Source organism: Petromyzon marinus, chromosome 51, assembly GCF_048934315.1.
Source record: "Petromyzon marinus isolate PM22_M1 ecotype Great Lakes invasive population chromosome 51, UKy_Petmar_22M1.pri1.0, whole genome shotgun sequence".
NCBI classification, from domain to species: Eukaryota; Metazoa; Chordata; class Hyperoartia; order Petromyzontiformes; family Petromyzontidae; genus Petromyzon; species Petromyzon marinus.
In genome coordinates, this window is record NC_133717.1 from 10,629,348 (window position 1) to 10,648,095 (window position 18,748).

General features: G+C 51.2%; 2 protein-coding genes across 6 annotated transcripts in view; both read left to right on the forward strand.

Moving 5' to 3' along the window:
* SNX9 (sorting nexin 9) overlaps window positions 1-3,929 on the forward strand; it is a 47,783-nt gene extending 43,854 nt beyond the window's left edge. For both annotated transcript variants that reach the window (XM_032973403.2, XM_032973401.2), the window contains exon 18: window positions 1,241-3,929. In XM_032973403.2, coding sequence (XP_032829294.1) covers window positions 1,241-1,291 — 51 coding nt within the window. In that variant the 3' untranslated portion in view covers window positions 1,292-3,929. The remainder of the gene's footprint in view (window positions 1-1,240) is intronic.
* Window positions 3,930-7,442: 3,513 nt separating this feature from the next.
* The window catches only part of ANKRD6 (ankyrin repeat domain 6), a 46,596-nt gene continuing 35,290 nt past the window's right edge, over window positions 7,443-18,748 (forward strand). Inside the window, exon 1 of one of the 4 annotated variants that reach the window (XM_032973339.2) lies at window positions 7,443-7,801. The gene's annotated coding sequence lies outside the window, so the exon portion shown is untranslated. Of the gene's footprint in view, window positions 7,802-10,777; window positions 10,902-14,674; window positions 14,811-17,425; window positions 18,320-18,748 lie in introns of those variants that run through there. The other 3 variants (XM_032973342.2, XM_032973338.2, XM_032973340.2) reach the window with 3 other exon arrangements.

The following is an 18,748-nucleotide window of genomic DNA, read 5'->3' on the forward strand; positions in this document are numbered from 1 at the left end:
GTGCGTGTGTAATTGTACATCTGCATCATGCCATTCCACCAAACGTGCAGCTGTTTTTAGAAGCCCCACAAAATAAATGAGCTTTAGTAATCCTGCCGTGATTGAATGCCAGTGAACCGAGCTTTAGGTTCGGCGGGCCGGGGCATAAATCCATCGCCTTAGCTCATGCTCAGCCCTATCTGTATCAGTAAATACTGAAGACTGCCACTTCAAACCGGCGTTGTTCTGCCCGCTATTCAATCTGCCACGATGGACACAGTGCAGGCTTTAAGCCGACGATTAACGGCCTCGACTGCCAGTCTAACCCGTTGGGGAACGTTGCACAGGGTTGGCCCTTAATCTCTCACCAACGGTCGCAATTTGAGCTAATTGGAGCAATTCGTTTCAAGTAAACTTTCTTTTTTGGGGAATGTGGTGGGTTTTTTTCTCTTGTTACAACTTGAACGAGAAGCGAGTTGTCTTTTGTTCTCTGCCGTCGTGAAAGTGTGCAGAAGTGCATTTGTCATTTATCTCTGTGGAAATAATTGCAGAGTGCGGTGTGTTGCCAGAACAATATCCGCCACCTTGGCTTCAATTCAGCAGGGCCACACTCTCACCTTGATTGAAACCTACAGCAGGCACCCGATGCTGCCATGTAAGACAGTGTCCATCGTGAACGTCTATCTGCGGCGAATGAAGGCCTCCCACACTCCATTGCAATCTCTCATGATCTTGCAATGCAACGATTCATCCTGGCTACTGCACCCTGGTTGAATTCGTCGTTACATCTCCGTGGTGGACCCTCCTCTGAGCTGTGTCCGCCCCCCCCCTCCTTCAGCTTCCATTGTTTTTAGTCGAAGTCATTGCCCATCATCCCTTCTAGCGACGAGTGCTGCCCAAGCCCAGTTACTCTCCTTAACAGGCTACGTGGTGTCGCAAAACTTGATTTGTTCTCTTTGATTCCTGTCGTTCCTCTTCCAGACTCTCAGTGGGATTAAAAGCGTGCCCTCACCGTTCCTCTTCGACATGCGCCTTCTTCCGCCGTTTGTTCAGTTTTCTCCGTCTGTTTCCACGCTTCACATCCATGTACCATAGCCAGGGGGCAGGTGGCATGGAGACTGGGGGATTAATCATCACCGTATATCATTATTGATTTCCTTGCAGTTGGCTGTATGGTAATTGGTATGACATGTGACCTGCTTTTATTCAATGTGTGTGACCCCCCCCCCCCCCCCCCCCGCTGCTGAATGAATATGTGCAGATCACAGGGAAACTCCAGGAAGCTCTTTTGGCCTTCGATTCCTGCGAGTGAGAGACTCGGACGGCATATGACAGACAGCAGCAAGAAAATACCGTCAAAACTCACGCGGGCATCAGCAACGAGAATTGATCATTCTGGGCCCACACACCTCCCGGGCACTGAGACTCACATCGTCAGCACCCTGGAAACCGTCACGTGCCGAGCCGGCCTCTGTCTCTTCCGGGTTTTTAATTTGCTTTATTTAAATCGTTTTTTTTTGTCGTTGTTGAGCAAATGTTTTGGTCTTTTTGTTTCGTTTTGTACACGGGGCGTAAATCGGGAACAGAATCTTCGACGTGAAAAAGCACACATTTTAGTCACGTCCGGGTGCTGAAATTACAGGGTGCGAACGAAGAGGAGGGAATGATAATTTGATGCTCATTGGCGTTCAATTAAGATGCAACAAAAGGGAGTTCATATGAGGCGCTTTCTTGTTTCTATTTGGCTCTCGTGTGCTCGTTGTGGGGGAATCGGAGGTGTGCATAGTTTGCTGAACTCAACATTGGGTGATTTGACCACAGCCGTTGGTGGTGGGTGCCTAAGGAAGACCCACCCCCCTCTTCCACCCTCATGCACGTGGCAGTGACCTCTGCACTTTCTGAGAATCTGTAAATAGCCATGCCCTTGGTCGTGTGTGCGTGAGGCAAGGCCGGCGCATGAGACGCCCCCATTAGAAACGATGGAAGTAATTTGCATTCACGTTTGCAGCCCTTCCACAAGCCACGACCTGCAAACACCGCTGTGTCATGTGACCAGGGTGTCTTGATCATTGACCGAGTTTTATGAGAGATCTGCTGAAGCACCGGACTGGCCACAAAAGTCTGCAGGTTAACCCATCTCCTGCAAGGAAACCGCCTGGGGCTAACGATGACTATGTTATGGGGCAACTGCATAGGTTTTCCTGGTTTGTGATGTACAGCTGTCCGATGTGTTTTCGGGGGTTGTAATGCACGCGTCGTTCAGCACGATGTCGGACGCTTTGTTCCGCCTGCTGGAAGCTTTATTATACATTTTAATCACATTTCCTCCACGTGCTGGGAGCCTCTTCTGGAATTTGTTTTAGAAGCTCCCTCCCCGCCCCGCACGTGGAGTAAACAAAGCGGCGCAACCCGAGATGTCGTAGGTGCGTGAACGGGTGCTGACATTGCATTCGTCGCGCAAGAATGTTAATATGCACGTTAACCAACGTTGCACTCACCTGCGCTGGTGTTTCTGTCTTTTATTGAATAATTGAATGTGCAACCGGGGCCTTATGAGGAGGCTCCGCTGTCGCTTTTTGCAGGCCGCAGTCAATTAAATTCACGGTCCCTCAAACACGGAGTGCAAATGTTCGCGTGAAATGAGAATCGCGTGAGCTTTTGCGATATCTGCCTGTTCGGGTGTTAAACAATATGGCAATTATCATTGCATTTTTACATGGGAGCAACTCTGCAGGGTTTACAGTGCCGGAGGTGGCCGGGTGTCACAGGGGGCAGGGCACCTGCCATGAGCACGGTTGGCTATGTGCGGTGCGAAAGAAGTTCAACATACATGCGTACAACACTGACCCTTGAGCCACGTGCAGCCACCTATGGTGAAACTGGATTTCAAGTGAAGAGAGTTGATGGTCTCGGCCTAGTCACCAATGTGTGCATGACCCCCCCCACTCTACCACGTAAACATTTGGTTTTCCCTTAATTTGCTTAAATTCCAGCTCTGAGACCTGAAATGTCGTGCGGCAACCCCTCTTTGCAGGGCATACGTTAAACTCTAAAACTATGTTTTATTTTAACAGGTAAGGCACTGAGCTGTATAGCTCATTTTCATGAGCGACTTGGCCACAAATGATAGCTCAACAAAGTGTCCCATCGTGTGGAAATTTACAGCAGCCAAATGCTCTAAAACGCGTGTTAATTCTAAAATGCGGAGACAAAAACAGGAGAAAAATCCACGCGACCACAGGGAGAGAGACACGCAAACTCCCAATTTACAGCAGTCGTTGGGATCTAACCCATGACCTCCTGTATACCAGGCGAGGGAGTTAACATCTCACCACGGAGAGAGACGCAAACTCCAAATATACAGCAGGCGTCAGGGTTGGGATTAAACCCACGACCTCCTGTATACCAGGCGAGGTAGTTAACACACCTCGGAGAGAGACGCAAACTCCAAATATACAGCAGGCGTCAGGGTTGGGATCAAACCCACGACCTCCTGTATACCAGGCGAGGTAGTTAACATCTCGCCACTGCGGTGCCCCTATAAAAGTTGTGTCTCTAGAACGGGCGAAGTAGGCGACCTCCAGGAGTAGTTCTGTGGGCCATGCTTTGACACAGGGTGATTCACTGCTAGCTGAATCTTGTTATTCGTCTCGATGGAAATGTCTTGTCTCGTGACAGTTCACTGATAACACAATTGGAATATAATTTTGAAAAAATACGAGCAATGTTAAGAGCACTCATCTGTATAGCTGTATACACTACACACATACACATTTACAATTGTTGGCAATACTGTGTACTTTTACATTTAATTTGAAAAGCTTGTGAATGCAATCTTACACGTTCCCCCTTTTTGCGTCTGTTGAGTTGTGTTTCTTGTGTCAATGTAATTGTTTATTTCACAACAACAACAATTTATCTTTCTGCATAAATAAAGGCCTTAATCTGTATGTACGTCTCAGAAACCTCTAAGGTACTTCCAGACAAGGTACAAAGCTGAAATTTGGTACATAAGTAGCTTTTAGGACACAACAGGGAAAATCTGAAAACCCTATATTTTGTATTTTAAGGCTGCCAAATCTCGATTTAAAAGTTCCCCATAAACATGTCTGTGCGTGTCATTCAGAAACCGTTTAAAATATGAGATTGCGGGGTTTTTTTTTAAATAGAGCCTTAAACATAAATTAAAATTAGAGCAGAACAATTGTTCCATCTTTTATTGTTTTTGAGATATTTCGGATTAAAGCGGTTTTGAAGGAAAAAGATACGCATTGTATGATGTTCAAATCTGAATAATTCGGAAACAGTAAAAGATAGGAGCTTCCCCTCGTAGAGTATTAAGTTAATTAATTTTTGTTATTTGCAATAAAAACAGAACGGCATCTTTAATTTTAGTTGTTTCCAGTGGGTACTTATTTAAATATAAGAAGTTGAAACAAGTCTTCAACATTTTATTTCCTGAAAAAAACCACATTTTTGGAGTAGTTAGTGTCTGATAATTGTTTTTTTTATCCTTTTCTCTGGTAACAAAACTGACACCTTTTTTTACAAGGAGTCATGTTTTCATTGACCACAATACCTGCGGTTGGAATGCAAACAAAAAACATAACTCTGATAATGTATGCACTGTCTTTGAAATTGATTGGTCCACACCCGAGACAGCTTTCCTTAGAGCCTAGTCTCACATGGTGTTGGACCAGATGACGCCAAAAGGTGTCAATTTTGTTGCCAGATAAAAGGGTAAAAAAAACAATTATCGTATTTTGCTACTGGCAAAGGAGGTTCCAATGGGGTAGTTAGTGTCTGATTGTAGATACAAATGGGATAAAAAAACATAGGTTAATTATATGTATGGAAAACTTTTTGCCTGGCGAAGACAGGCTTTATGAACTAGTAATGGTATTAATTTACAATCCTTTCTCAATCCGCTTCTGTATGATGGCCTTTGGAATGCTTCGTCAAGTTACGGATTCTGTTGGACAACACGTCACCACGTTGGTCAATCCGAGTGGGCGAAACGGGGGTGGGGGCATGGGACCCAGGGCCGGTGGAGATATCAAATTCCAGTGATGTTAGCTGTGAATGGGAATCGAACTCAGGTTGCAGGGCTCAAAGCCCAGTGGACGAACCGCTGCTTCACTAGTACCTTTATTTACGTACGTGCACCGTAATTCTGTAACAGTAGATGAAGAGCTGGCAATGAATTAAAAGGCAGATGAATGAATGGCAATGCAGCAGGAATGTTTCAAGGCATTAACGTAATTGGGTTTTCTAACCGTTTCACCCCCCTTTTTAATTTCCTCCTAAACTCTTGCGCGCGAAGGCATGCAGCCACACGACCTTCATACCATCCACCCACCCATACAGCCACCCACTCATACACCCATACAGCCACCCACCCATAGAGCCACACACACTCCATACCATTCACCCACCCATACAGCCTCCTACTCATACACCCACACACGCGTATTCAGACAAGAGCACACACACCTATTCACACACACACATAGCCACCCACTCACATGGATCCACTCACATGGCACACACATGCACAACACACTCATGCTACTACCCACACACAACAACAACCGCCATTCGCCACTAAGTGGCGGTGACGTCACCACGACGCTTGTGCCAGGCCATGTGCACCTTGAGGCCACGTGAAGGGTCGAACGCCCGCTGGCAGGAGGTCACGGGGCAGACGCAGGTGCCACGGGTTGACTGACTGAGATGACTGGCTGATGCACCACCTGTGCCCCCTACTGTGCCAACCTGCTGTGCTTTAGCCACCCGGCGCTCCACTCGTTGTTGTGAGTGTCGCTCCTCCGCCCTCCGTTGTTGTTGGAGGGCGACTGCCTCCAACTTCCCAGTAGCGTCCTTCACGAGCCTCCTCCACAGAGGCCGATCCTGACACCGCTGGTACCAGTCATTGGCAAGTCCACTCAGCTCCACGTCCTCCTGTACCACATCACTCCATCTCTTCTCTAGTCCGTGCCGCGCCCGTTTAGCCCCCTCGATCCGGCCGAACAAAAGCTGTTTCGGCATGCGGTGGCTGGGCATGCGGGCTACATGACCCAGCCAACGCAGCCTTGCCTGCCGGAGGAGCTCACCGATGGGACCGTGCCCAGATCTTTCAGGGATTTGTGAGCTCCTCACACAATCCAGCCTGATTAAACCCAGGATGGATCGTAGGCAGGCCAGCCTAAATGTTTCTAACCGGCGAAGATGTTCCATTAGGGGGGTCCACGTTTCGCAAGCGTAGATAAGGGAGGGAATGACCTTGGCCGAGAAGACCTGAAACTTAGTCCGGAGCGACAGACCAGGTAGCTTCCACACAGCGTTATGCAACCGATGAAAAGATATTGCCGCTCGACTGATTCGGAGTGAGACCTCTGCTATTAAACTGGAGCCGGTCATAAGCACACACCCTACTACACGTACATACACAGTACCTACACCACACCCACCTCCACACAACCTCCCTCCCTCCCACGGACACGCCCACCTACACACACAGTACCTACACCCCCACCCACCTACACACAACCTCCCTCCCTCCCACGCACACACCCACCTACACACACAGTACATACCTACACACACACCCACCTACATACAACCTCCCTCCCTCCCACGCACACACCCACCTACACACACAGTACATACCTACACACACACACCTACACACACAGTACATACCTACACCCCCACCCACCTACACACAACCTCCCTCCCTCCCTCCCACGCACACACCCACCTACACACAGTACATACCTACACCCCCACCCACCTACACACAACCTCCCTCCCACGCACACACCCACCTACACACACAGTACATACCTACACACACACACCTACACACAGTACATACCTACACACACACCCACCTACACACAACCTCCCTCCCTCCCACGCACACACCCACCTACACACACAGTACATACCTACACACACACCCACCTACACACAACCTCCCTCCCTCCCACGCACACACCCACCTACACACACAGTACATACCTACACCCCCACCGACCTACACACAACCTCCCTCCCTCCCACGCACACACCCACCTACACACACAGTACATACCTACACCCCCACCCACCTACACACAACCTCCCTCCCACGCACACACCCACCTACACACACAGTACATACCTACACACACTGACCTACACACACAGTACATACCTACACACACACCCACCGACACACAACCTTCCTCCCACGCACACACCCACCTACACACACAGTACATACCTACACACACACACCTACACACAACCTCCCTCCCACACACACACCCACCTACACACACAGTACATACCTACACACACACCCACCTACACACAACCTCCCTCCCTCCCTCCCACCCACACACCCACCTACACACAACCGATACACCCCCTCCTCCACACGCTCGTGAACACACCCACCCACCTACACACACATGCAGACGCAGTACCTACACCCCATCCACACAACCACACGAACACACACCCACACACACAACCCCACCCACACACCGCGACTGGGGAACGCAGCAATGTGACAGCTGTCACTGAGCGAATTTGGAGTTGTGTCGAGTTGTGTACAAAGAAGAAGAACACCACCGGCATAGTCCGCTTACTTAATTAATTTAATTAGTGTCATTAAGCAGGTTACTTCGGGTCACTGAGTGCCATTGGTGGACGGGGCAGGCCACGTGTGGTTTAAATGGACAGGGAGGGTCCCCCAGGTGTGCTCATCCCATCCCATCATCGCCTGCAGCACTGCGGCCCTCAGACCGAAACTCGCTCCCTCCCAAGGCTCCGCGTGAGTTTCGCGTCGCTCCCACCTTGTCGTGTCCACGTCTGTGCTTCGTGTGTGCGTTGTTGTTGTTCCCACTGCCGTGTGTGTCTCTGTGCGTGTGTGTGTGTCTCTGTGCTTCCGCGTCTGCGCGTGCGCGTGTCGGAGAGCGGTTCGTGTCGGTGGTTCAGTGCGCGCTGCGCTACGAACCCGGCCGCCCGAGTTCGATTCCCGCTCACGGCCAACACCGGTGACGATTATCTGAACCGGTCCTGGGCCTCCCCTAGGCCGAATCAGCCTCAAATGAGTACCTGGTGCGGTGTGTAAACATCGCCACTAGGGAGACAAAGGCGGCCGGGCGTGGTGCTGGCCACCCACCCCCTGGTGTGCCAACAGCACTTGCCCCCGAAAGTCTGTTGGGACTACACGGGGGATCTTTGTCTCTTTGTATGTGCGTCTTCTCTATATGTGTGTGTGTGTTCTGCGTAGTGCTGGCCAACCCATCCCTTCGTGCGCCACGTTGGCCTTCATCGGCGAGGCTATACGGGTGATCTTTGTCTTTTGTGAACGCTGCCACGCGTTCCTGCCGTTTCTCTTGACAGCACTGCGGCTGACTTGCGGCCCCCTCCCTCCCTTCTCTCTCTGCGCCACCCGTTCCGCGTGACTCCACTGCTAGCTTGTCGATGTGGTTGTTGGCCCAGTGTCCCACGTTGGTGACCCCGCGCGTTTCCCCGGGGTTCCGACTCCTGCCCACCGCTTGCTTCGACTGCTTCGGCAAGGATCACTCAAAACTTCCCCCCTCCCTCGCTGCATCGTTCCTCCGCCTTCGTGTCACGCCACGGCTTCTGACGGCAGCTTTCCTCCAACAGGCGCCCTCCCTCTCCCGACAGTCTCGGTTCTCTCGGTGCCCGAGTTCAACCTACCAGCCACTCTCGACACAATCTCCGGTGCGAGTTAGAAGAGCAGAGTTATGATTTATTACATAATACAGGTTTTTTTTTTTTGGCGGCGGGGGGGGGGAGGTTAGATCGCGTAAATATATAAATGTTGTGTCGTTAAACCCGCCACCACCCGACACAGCCTAATCTAGTAAGGGTTGTCACGTAAACAGAACGTGGCCAATTCGTCACTAGTACAGCACACCGGTTGTGTTGGGAGAGCAAAAAGCCACAACGTTTACAATCTGAGTACGACGTTTCGCCAGTAATTACAACTAGCATAATCAGGCGAGAGCCAGATTTGTGGAGAAATCCTCCTGTTTCGTTCCTTAAATAGAGGGGTAGATGTGATGACAACTGTTGTGAGCAACTTATGATTTCATCTTTTCACTCTCCCATTCCTTTCTGCTTTCCCCTTCCACGCCCTCTGCGTTTCGATGTGTTTGTCTAGAATGTCAGGGGTGGGGAACCTTTTTTCTGCCAAGGGCCATTTGGATATTTATAACATCATTCGCGGGCCATAAAAAATGTAAATTTATGTTGCTATGTAAAAAGCTCCTAGATTTATTGAATTTCGAGTCGTGCGGTTGCCTTGGCAGGGCCACGCCAAACGATTTCGCGGGCATCGTACGGCCCGGGGGCCGGACGTTCCCCACCCCTGGACTCTAGATCACAACTGAGGCCTTTCTAGAATTACTTTCACTTATTCAGTTTGCTTCGAATCGCGTGCATACCGCCTGGTTCTGTTCCGTCTTTGTTTGCCTTGTTGAAAACATACATGTGATTTAAAAAGCCAACCAGAGTTTTAAAAACATAATCAAGCAATGGTGATGGTCTCATTCTGGTCATCAATGACATTACGTACAAAACCATCGCATTAAAGTTGGTTCTGTACTCAATCTGGGCCACATTTCAGCGCTAAGAATTAAATAAAAACAACAAAATCTGTTTTGGCTGTCATGAGTCAAACATTACTCGCATGGCAGAGTCGGTGATCAATTGCTGCCCCCCAACTTTGTGGAACACGTCATTTGAAGGCACCTCAGAGGCTTTTCTGTGTGTAGTGAGTCCAACTGTGTCGCAGACGTTGTCTTGGGAGCAACACTATGTATTAAGCAACTTCAACATAACATCACACAATCTACACTCTGGTCTCGAATGACCATCTAACCACGCTACGGCAGAGCTAGACACGGTTCGCTATCCTGGGCCGGACCACAAGCTGGGTCCCGGACCGCGTGGCTAAAAGCTTCTTCTCCCCGACGTGGATCTTCGTAACACCAGCACACGAAGAAGCCCGCGCTCCTCACGGGGCCCCCGTTATATCCCCCTGGGCTGGGGCTGGCTCCGCCCTTCACCCCGCCCACCTTATAGATCTCTCGAGCTCTTTCTCGAAGGCTCCCGAAGTGCTCTTTTAGACCACGTGACCACCCAGCGGCCCCCGTCCACCGGTGGCCCCCCTCTAATATCATCCGGTCACGTGTCAGCAGGTCAACCAGCGTATCATGCCCCAACGTAACCCTGGCTGGCTGACGCTCCCTCTCGCTCCCTCACCGGGAGCCCGCACCGCACACTTCTCGGGGTGCCTCCACGCTGACCAGCGCTCGCCCAAGCCCCGCTAGGGCTGGTGGTACTACGCCCAGCAAGCGGGCTACACGTAATGTTAACACATTATCCGCCGTTGCATCGTAAGCCCGGCACCACACAGTGACAATCATAGTCACTTAATGTGATAGCTGCTTCCGTGGGCCATTCTCTAACATGAAGGGTTGCACTGCTCTGCAAGAGATCTGGATGGGTACTTCATCTCGTTCCATGATGTCTGATGAGGTTGAGGTTTTGGAGTGGGCGCGGTGGTGGGGGACACTTATAGCCCAGCAAAAGAGACTTGTGATCTTAGTGGATTTGCACCTGGTGAGATTACGTCCGTCGAGCAAACGTTGGAGACAAGCGTCGGTGGATCACAACGGTGTGTGAAACTTACAAAGCCTGCGAGTTGGCCAGAAAATGTGAACGCAGAAAGTGGATTTGTGAACCCATCTGTGCGCATCTTTAAATGTGATCTATTTATGGGTTGCATCTGTCTGCTCCCCTCTTTCCCAGAGGAAAACACGTTTGAAAATGAAATTGGCCAAACATCTCAACGCAGGATTCTCCTGAAGTAAAGTTTCGAGACTCACATTTTCCTGGTAAATAAATGACATTATTTTCATCAGATAAAGCATTTGTGTACCATGTATAATTGTAAGTCGATGCCCTTTGTTTAACCTGGTTAAAGTTCATTATGATTAATTGCCTCTTTCGAAAGAGAGATTGGTTGTTATAGTTATGTAAGGGGTCTTTCGACATGAACAGAATTTGTTGTGACTAAACAAAAGTGCGTTAGCGTATAGAGAAATAAAGCTAATGGATTTTTTTGAGGAACGAAGTAGGAAAGATGAGTGAGGGATGCAATGTTGAACGCATGGCAGTCACAACCAGTTTCTTGTTTATTCTCAGAGTTGGCATTCGGCCAAATTAAGTGCAAAAGAAAATTAAATAGGATGTTTTTGTTTAAACGGTAATTGGTGACTGGGCCTGAGATCACGAACTCACCACACTACGGGACACTCAAAATAGCGAGTTGAAGTCACAGACATCTGCCTCGTTTCAATTGTGGGATCTCAACGATGCCAGCTCAGCGTTCTGATCTCCGAGCCAACCATTTTTTTTCCTAACCCGAACCAACTTGCCCAACAGCCCTTACCCATGACCCTAGCCGACCCCCCTAACCCACCGCCCGCCCCCACCTCTCCCGTGCTTCACGAGCCCCACTTTTCACTTTCCGTCAACATTTGCAGTGTTTTGGTGTTCATTGTGGCGTGCGTGCCGTCCACGCCGCAGCCGTTGTGTCCCTTCCTCCTCCGCCCTGGTGGAATGAGGCTCTGGCTGCCTGCGGTGTCCGGGCAAAACGAGGGCCTCACTCTGAATGCTAACTCTGATGTACAATTAAACAAATGGCAGGCAAACCCCCAGCCTCCACTCCCCCCCGCCCCCCATGATGTGTGTCGTGTCGTGTTAGGGTCGCCATGATCGGAAAACCGAAACAGAAATGGCTTGACAAGAATTCACATTGTAAACAAATCGCAAGTAAATTGTTTTCCCCTATTCTGATCAATTGAAATGAACGCAACATTTTATCATGCTGAAGTACGGTCACATTAATTATGTATGTTGAACTTCTTTCGCACCGTACGTAGCCAACCGTGCTGATCGGAGATAACCGCCCTAATGGCGACATTGGTGTGAGAAGGCATTTATCCAGAAGTGTATGGACAAAGGCCTGTAAGTTAGATGAAGTATGTAATCATAATCTGATGTTTATTTAACACGTCTGTTGGACACACTTTTACATCCAGCTTTTTCTCCCCGAGGAAATCACGAGGTATTTTACAGTCATGAACTCCTGCATAGCCAGGGAAATTGCTTTTTGTTTTGCCTGTTTTAATTCAGTTATACTTTCATTGTGTGTGTGTGTTTTATCGTCTTTTATATTCCTTGTGTCGTGTAATTTTCCGAGCGTGTTCATGTAGCGTCGTGACATTCTGCCGTTTTCAAGCCCTATATAAATGCAAATCCTTATCCTTGTCAGCAGCCCCACCACATACAAAAACAAAGATCCCCCGTATAGCCTTAACAGATTGTTTAGACAAGTGCTGTTGGCGAGCGCCTATGAAGGCTGGGGCAACACACGAGGGGGGTGGGGTGGCCAGCAACCACGACCGATCGCCTTTGTCTCCCCAGTGGCGATGTTTCACACACTGCACGAGGTACTCATTTGAGGCTGAGTCGACCTAGGGGAGGCCCAGTACCGTTTGAGATAATCGTCACCGGTGCTGGCCGTGAGCGGGAATCGAACTCGGGTCGCCGGGTTCGTAGCGCAGCAAAGCGCTCACCGCTACACTATTTCCCACCAAGCGCGCACACAGACACACACACACAGACACACACACAGAGACACACACAGACACACACACAGACACAACAACAACAACCGCCATTCGCCACTAAGTGGCGGTGACATCACCACGACGCTTGTGCCAGGCCATGTGCACCTTGAGGCCACGTGAAGTGTCGAACGCCCGCTGGCAGGAGGTCACGGGGCAGACCCAAGTGCCACGGGTCGACTGACTAAGATGACTGAGATGACTGGCTGATGCACCACCTGTGCCCCCTACTGTGCCAACCTGCTGTGCTTTAGCCACCCGGCGCTCCGCTCGTTGTTGTGAGCGTCGCTCCTCCGCCCTCCGTTGTTGTTGGAGGGCGACTGCCTCCAACTTCCCAGTAGCGTCCTTCACAAGCCTCCTCCACAGAGGCCGATCCTGACACCGCTGGTACCAGTCATTGGCAAGTCCACTCAGCTCCACGTCCTCCTGTACCACATCACTCCATCTCTTCTCTAGTCCGTGCCGCGCCCGTTTAGCCCCTCGATCCGGCCGAACAAAAGCTGTTTCGGCATGCGGTGGCTGGGCATGCGGGCTACATGACCCAGCCAACGCAGCCTTGCCTGCCGGAGGAGCTCACCGATGGGACCGTGCCCAGATCTTTCAAGGATTTGTGAGCTCCTCACACAATCCAACCTGGTTAAACCCAGGATGGATCGTAGGCAGGCCAGCCTAAATGTTTCTAACCGGCGAAGATGTTCCATTAGGGGGGGTCCACGATTCGCAAGCGTCGAGAAGGGAGGGAATGACCGTGGCCGAGAAGACCTGAAGCTTAGTGCGGAGCGACAGACCAAGTAGCTTCCACACAGCGTTACGCAACTGATGAAAATATATTGCCGCTCGACTGATTCGGAGTGAGACCTCTGCTGTTAAACTGGAGCCGGTCATAAGCACACTGCCCAGGTATGGGAAACTCTCCACTCTCTCCACAACTGCCCCATCACCGATTTAGAGTTGTGCAGGTGGAGTGTCCGATGGTATAAAATACCCAGACACACACACAGTAGCAGTGGGCTCAGAGTAAAAAAGGCCTCGTTCTGCCCGCTCCTTCTGCCCCATACTCTGACTCCACCGGAGCTCGGTCGCCCCTCCACCCCCACGTGGCCGCGCGTCCGCAAAGATGACCGCGAGTCACCCCCACGTGACACGCGCGAAGTTGGTCCCCCTCCTCTGCTCCGGCGTCGCTAGGGAGAGATGTTTGGTTGCTAAGGGCAGGGGGGGATGGAGTTGGGATCGGTCCCTTGAGGAAGGCGCTTGACAGATGGGGAGTACAGGATGTGCATATGGGTGATGGGAGTGCGGTGTGTCTATAGGGGGTTACAGGCTATGGGAGGGATTGGGGTAATAGGCTGTGGATGGAGGGGGGGATACAGGCTGTGGATGGAGGGGGGGATACAGGCTGTGGATGGAGGGGGGGGGGGATACAGGCTGTGGATGGAGGGGGGGGATACAGGCTGTGGATGGAGGGGGGGGGGGGTACAGGCTTTGGATGGAGGGGGGGGGATACAGGCTGTGGATGGAGGGAATTGGATGGTAAGAGGGATGTGTCAATGTTGAACTTCTTTCGCGTCGTACATAGCCAACCGTGCTAATCGGAAGGATGAGAGCTATGGGGGAGTAGGCTGTGGATGAGATAGATGGAGGGGGGGGGAGGTAGACTCTGGATAACGGGAATGGGGGTGATGGGGGAGCAAGCTGTAGAGTTGAGAGATGGGTGAGCATGCAGGCTGTAGATGGGGGTGGAGGGTGCAGGTTGTACGCTGCTGGCCACGTTCCATCTGGGTTCTCGCCTGGGCTGCTGGCGAGGATTAGCATGACAAACGAGCGCGAGGGACTGGGGTGACCGCGCTGGGGCCTGCTGGGGATGAGAGTGTGAGGGTGGAGGAGGCTACGTCGGGGTTAGCAGCAGGCACTGGGTAGGGCTGGGGCAGTGGGGTGGGGGGGGAGCAGAGGGGGCAGGTCGGGGTACAGCCCCGAGTCTGGGGGGGGGGTGGAGACAAAGCTTCGAGTTTGAGGAGTGCGGGCGAAATCTGCCAGCCGTCGTTCTTGTTGTTGTTGACGGTGCTGCGAGAACAACCGAATCTCTGCGCGCTGCGCGCCGGCGTCGCGTCATCGGTACGTCCGCGCTGTGCGTCTCTCGTCTGAGTTGCGGCGTTTCCTGAGTCGCTTGTCTCGGTGGGGCCACTCACCCCCCCCGTGCCGCGGCGCGGACACGGGCAGCCGGGAATGAACGGGCGGATTTTTGTCGGACGCTGCTGATTCGGAGCATCACGTCGAGTGACGGGGACCCCTCGAGGCCGCATGGCGATGCTTGCCGTGCGTTGCTGTCCGCTGCCTCCGATCGTTGCTTGCACGTGCGCGCGTCTTCTGGTGTGCGATGGTCCCTTCGGGACGTGGTTTTTTTGTTTGTTTGTTTAAACTTCCCATTCAGACTTGAGCGCGTGTTCCTGTAGTCAACACAACTTGGCGTCCGCGCGCGTAATTGCGGTTCGCGCAGCCAAGCCCGCACTCGACCGCGGTTCCATCGCCTCTCTCCCCTCGCAGTCGCGAACGAGACTGCAGCGGGCAACGAACGACGACCGCTTCGTCCGCCGTTGCCACGAATGACGCCGCCGTGCCAAATACAGCGCCTGTTGTAGGAATGCGCTCCGTGGAGCCCCCTTGGAACGGAGAGCACAGCGCGACTACGCACGATTGTCCTTGATTGACGCCCGTGTACACGCAGAGCGATGTGTCCTGGGGGTCAGAGTCTGTGTACACGCAGAGCGATGTGTCCTGGGGGTGAGAGTCAGAGTCTGTGTACACGCAGAGCGCTGCGTCCCGTAGGTGAGAGTGGGAGTCTGTGTACACGCAGAGCGATGTGTCCTGGGGGTCAGAGTCTGTGTACACGCAGAGCGATGTGTCCTGGGGGTGAGAGTGAGAGTCTGTGTACACGCAGAGCGATGTGTCCTGGGGGTGAGCGTGAGAGTCCGTGTACACGCAGAGCGCTGCGTCCTGGGGGTCAGAGTCTGTGTACACGCAGAGCGATGTGTCCTGGGGGTGAGCGTGATAGTCTGTGTACACGCAGAGCGATGTGTCCTGGGCGTCGTGAGTTACGTTATCTGGTGGGGGGGGGGGGGTGAGAGAAGGATGCACGCGAGGGCTGAAGTCCGTTCGAACCGATTGGTTTCCCGGCGCCAAGTTGTGTTGGGGAGCCGCGTTGACACACACGAGGTTGCGTGACCTCGTCACCCCCAGTCGCTCGTGAGCTGCGTGTGTACGTGCGACGGCGCCTGTACGTTGACACGGCGTGTGTGGATTTGACGTGTAAGGGGTGCGCGCATCCCGAGAAAGCCCTCTTCCACGTCCACATTTCGTTCAACGCACTGCAAGCCGACGCGTCTCGTCCCCCTGGTTATTATTCGTGTTCCGTGGCCTGTCGAACAGCGCTGCTGTAATTTGCTCACTTAGCATCGAGGCAGCGAATGATGGCAGCATCAAGTGAAAAAAGCTGGCTCTTTAACGGAAAGTTGTGTGCGCTCGGAATTCCTTTCACTGGAACATCTTTCCGTGTGTACGGGTTTTTGTTGTTGTAGTGTTGCGGTGGGTGTGGGGGCGCTCTCGTCCTGGGTTGTGACTCGGGCTGTTATTCTCTCTCTCCCCTCCCCACCACTCCCAACCCCCCCATCGTCCAGTCTTTTATACGATGAATTCAACCGTGTCGTTTTCAAATATTTATTTCCGGGCCCTTGTAAACCCTTGCGCGCTGGCGTGGCCATTGGCAAACAGTTTCTCGGCTAAGCTTTTCCCATGCTCACAAACAGCCAGCGGCGATCCTCACAAGCAGTTCTTGTTATCTGTAGTGGAACGTCTCCTGACCATTCGCATGCAAACTAGAGGCCGACCGAAATTTGGTTTCGGTTTCGGCGCCGAAAGTTGGCAAATGGCCTCTTTCGGCATAGTTTCGGTTTCGGCCGAAAGTCAATTTTTAACTTTCGGTTTACTTTTGGTTTCGGCCGAAACCAGAAATTCAGTTTCGGTCGGCCTCTAATGCAAACCAATTTGGTTCGCCGTCATATTTATGCAATCGGCGATAACGCATTGTCAGTGGTGCACATGCACAAATACTCAAAACACGTGTCAATAACACTGCCGCTTGTACTCATATTCATTTTATGGTGATGAATGTGTTGACTTTTTGCGCACTCTTTGATATTATTTTCCATCTGTGGTGAAAAAACATTACCCAAATGAACATAAACACAATCCATTGCTTGAACGAGGATTAACCTATTTATTGCACGCACAAATCCTGGAGATTAAACCACTTGCTATCCGGCCTTCACCATCATGCAAAGGCAACGGCTCATCTCATCACAGCTGCGTAATGGGCATATGTAAGTAGAAAGCAATTTTGTATCTGCACATATAAATAAAACATAATTTAGCCATCATCATATTGCCTTTCCAGAATCACATTTATCCTGCAGCGTTTGTCTTAAGCGAGCAAACGCGCGGGGACTGGTTTCCGCTTCTTTGTTCTCATCAGCAGAGTCCGGCTTGTTAAACCAACGCGTTGTCTCGACGTTTACTGGCCCCGGGGGGCACTCCGTTTTAAACGACGGGGGCCTTTTGTGCCACCTTACCATCGCCGCGTTCCCATTTTCGCCGAGGCAAGGATGTTGGGGGGCTGGCGTTGCGATTGCCGGACTTGTTTCTTGGTGTGGCCGGAGGGGACCCCCCCACCACCGTGCGCGTTGCGTTCTCGAGTTGGCGTCACTTTCTCACGCTCCTCCTTCGCTAAAGGAGGCCGAGACCTCGAGCCACTCGAGGTGGGTCCGTCCGCCCCCAGTGGCCGGGAAGAGTGACCATGCGTCTCGACGCTCGGGTTACACGCATCCGCTTAGCGGCTACCCGAAAGTGGCGTTTAAAATTTTGCGGGGGGGGGGGGTTGTTTTATTTCACGGATACGAGTTTGAATCTTTGCTAATGCAGGATAAAAAAAAAACTTTCAAGTCAAGCGAGCTCTTTGCTCATCTTGCGTCACAGCGGTGTGCGACTGCTGTACTTTTTAAAACGTCAACCTAGTGACACACGGTTGGCTACGTGAAGGTTCGAAAGAAGTTCAATATATATACATACATCATTACATGATTCCTAAAAGTTTGTTTTATTAATCATCAATGAAGCTTTCTGCCTGTTTATTATGCTGCATTTCCCTTTAAATTCAGCGGTAGGTTGATTTCTATATTAGTTTAATGGAAAAAAAGCTTTGAATAATCATACATATGCACGGATTATGTGACACTTTCCAACATGCGTTTGTCCTCGAAAGTATACAATTAGCAGTAAATAAGCCGATGGATAATTATCAGGGCAAAATGTGTTTGCATGTTGACAAATCGTCTTTTTTTCCCTGTGGTTTGTGTCTCCGATTTTTGTTGGCCAACGCTTGCATCAATTTGGGCGGTTTTCAATCGGGGAAAGTCTCAGACAGCAGCACGATTATATACTAAAGTTGAATTTCACATTGGATTATGGTCACAAGAGTGATGGTGCCTCCTCCCTACGTTACGGACGGCCAGCCAGCCGGGTGGCCAGAGACTCGTGCGTGAACTCTCTCGACCATAGTTGGGGACTGTCAAGTAAGTAAAACGTTATCTTGCTCTATTAAAGACTGGGAGCAAGTGGATTGCTTCACTATACTGGCAAATCGTCCGATGATGCTGGATGTAATTACCAGCGAAACGTCGTATTCAGATTGTAAATGTCGTGGATTTACTCTCCCAACACAGAGGTGGACTGAATTAGTAACTAACTATTAGCGCGACGTTTACGTGACAAACCTTACTGGCTGTGTCGGGTGGTGGAGGGTTACGACACATTTACACTTACGCGATCGAACCCCCCCCAAAAAAACACCTTTATTGTGAATAACATTGGTCGCGTAAAGCCCACTCACGCGTTAAACGAAGTTAAAACAAAATAAATAAATCAATCTCTGCAAACGTTGCGGGCGGACTTGCAAAACCTTGTGGCCAGTGTGGATGTCGTTGGGAGTTGGCGTCGAGGAG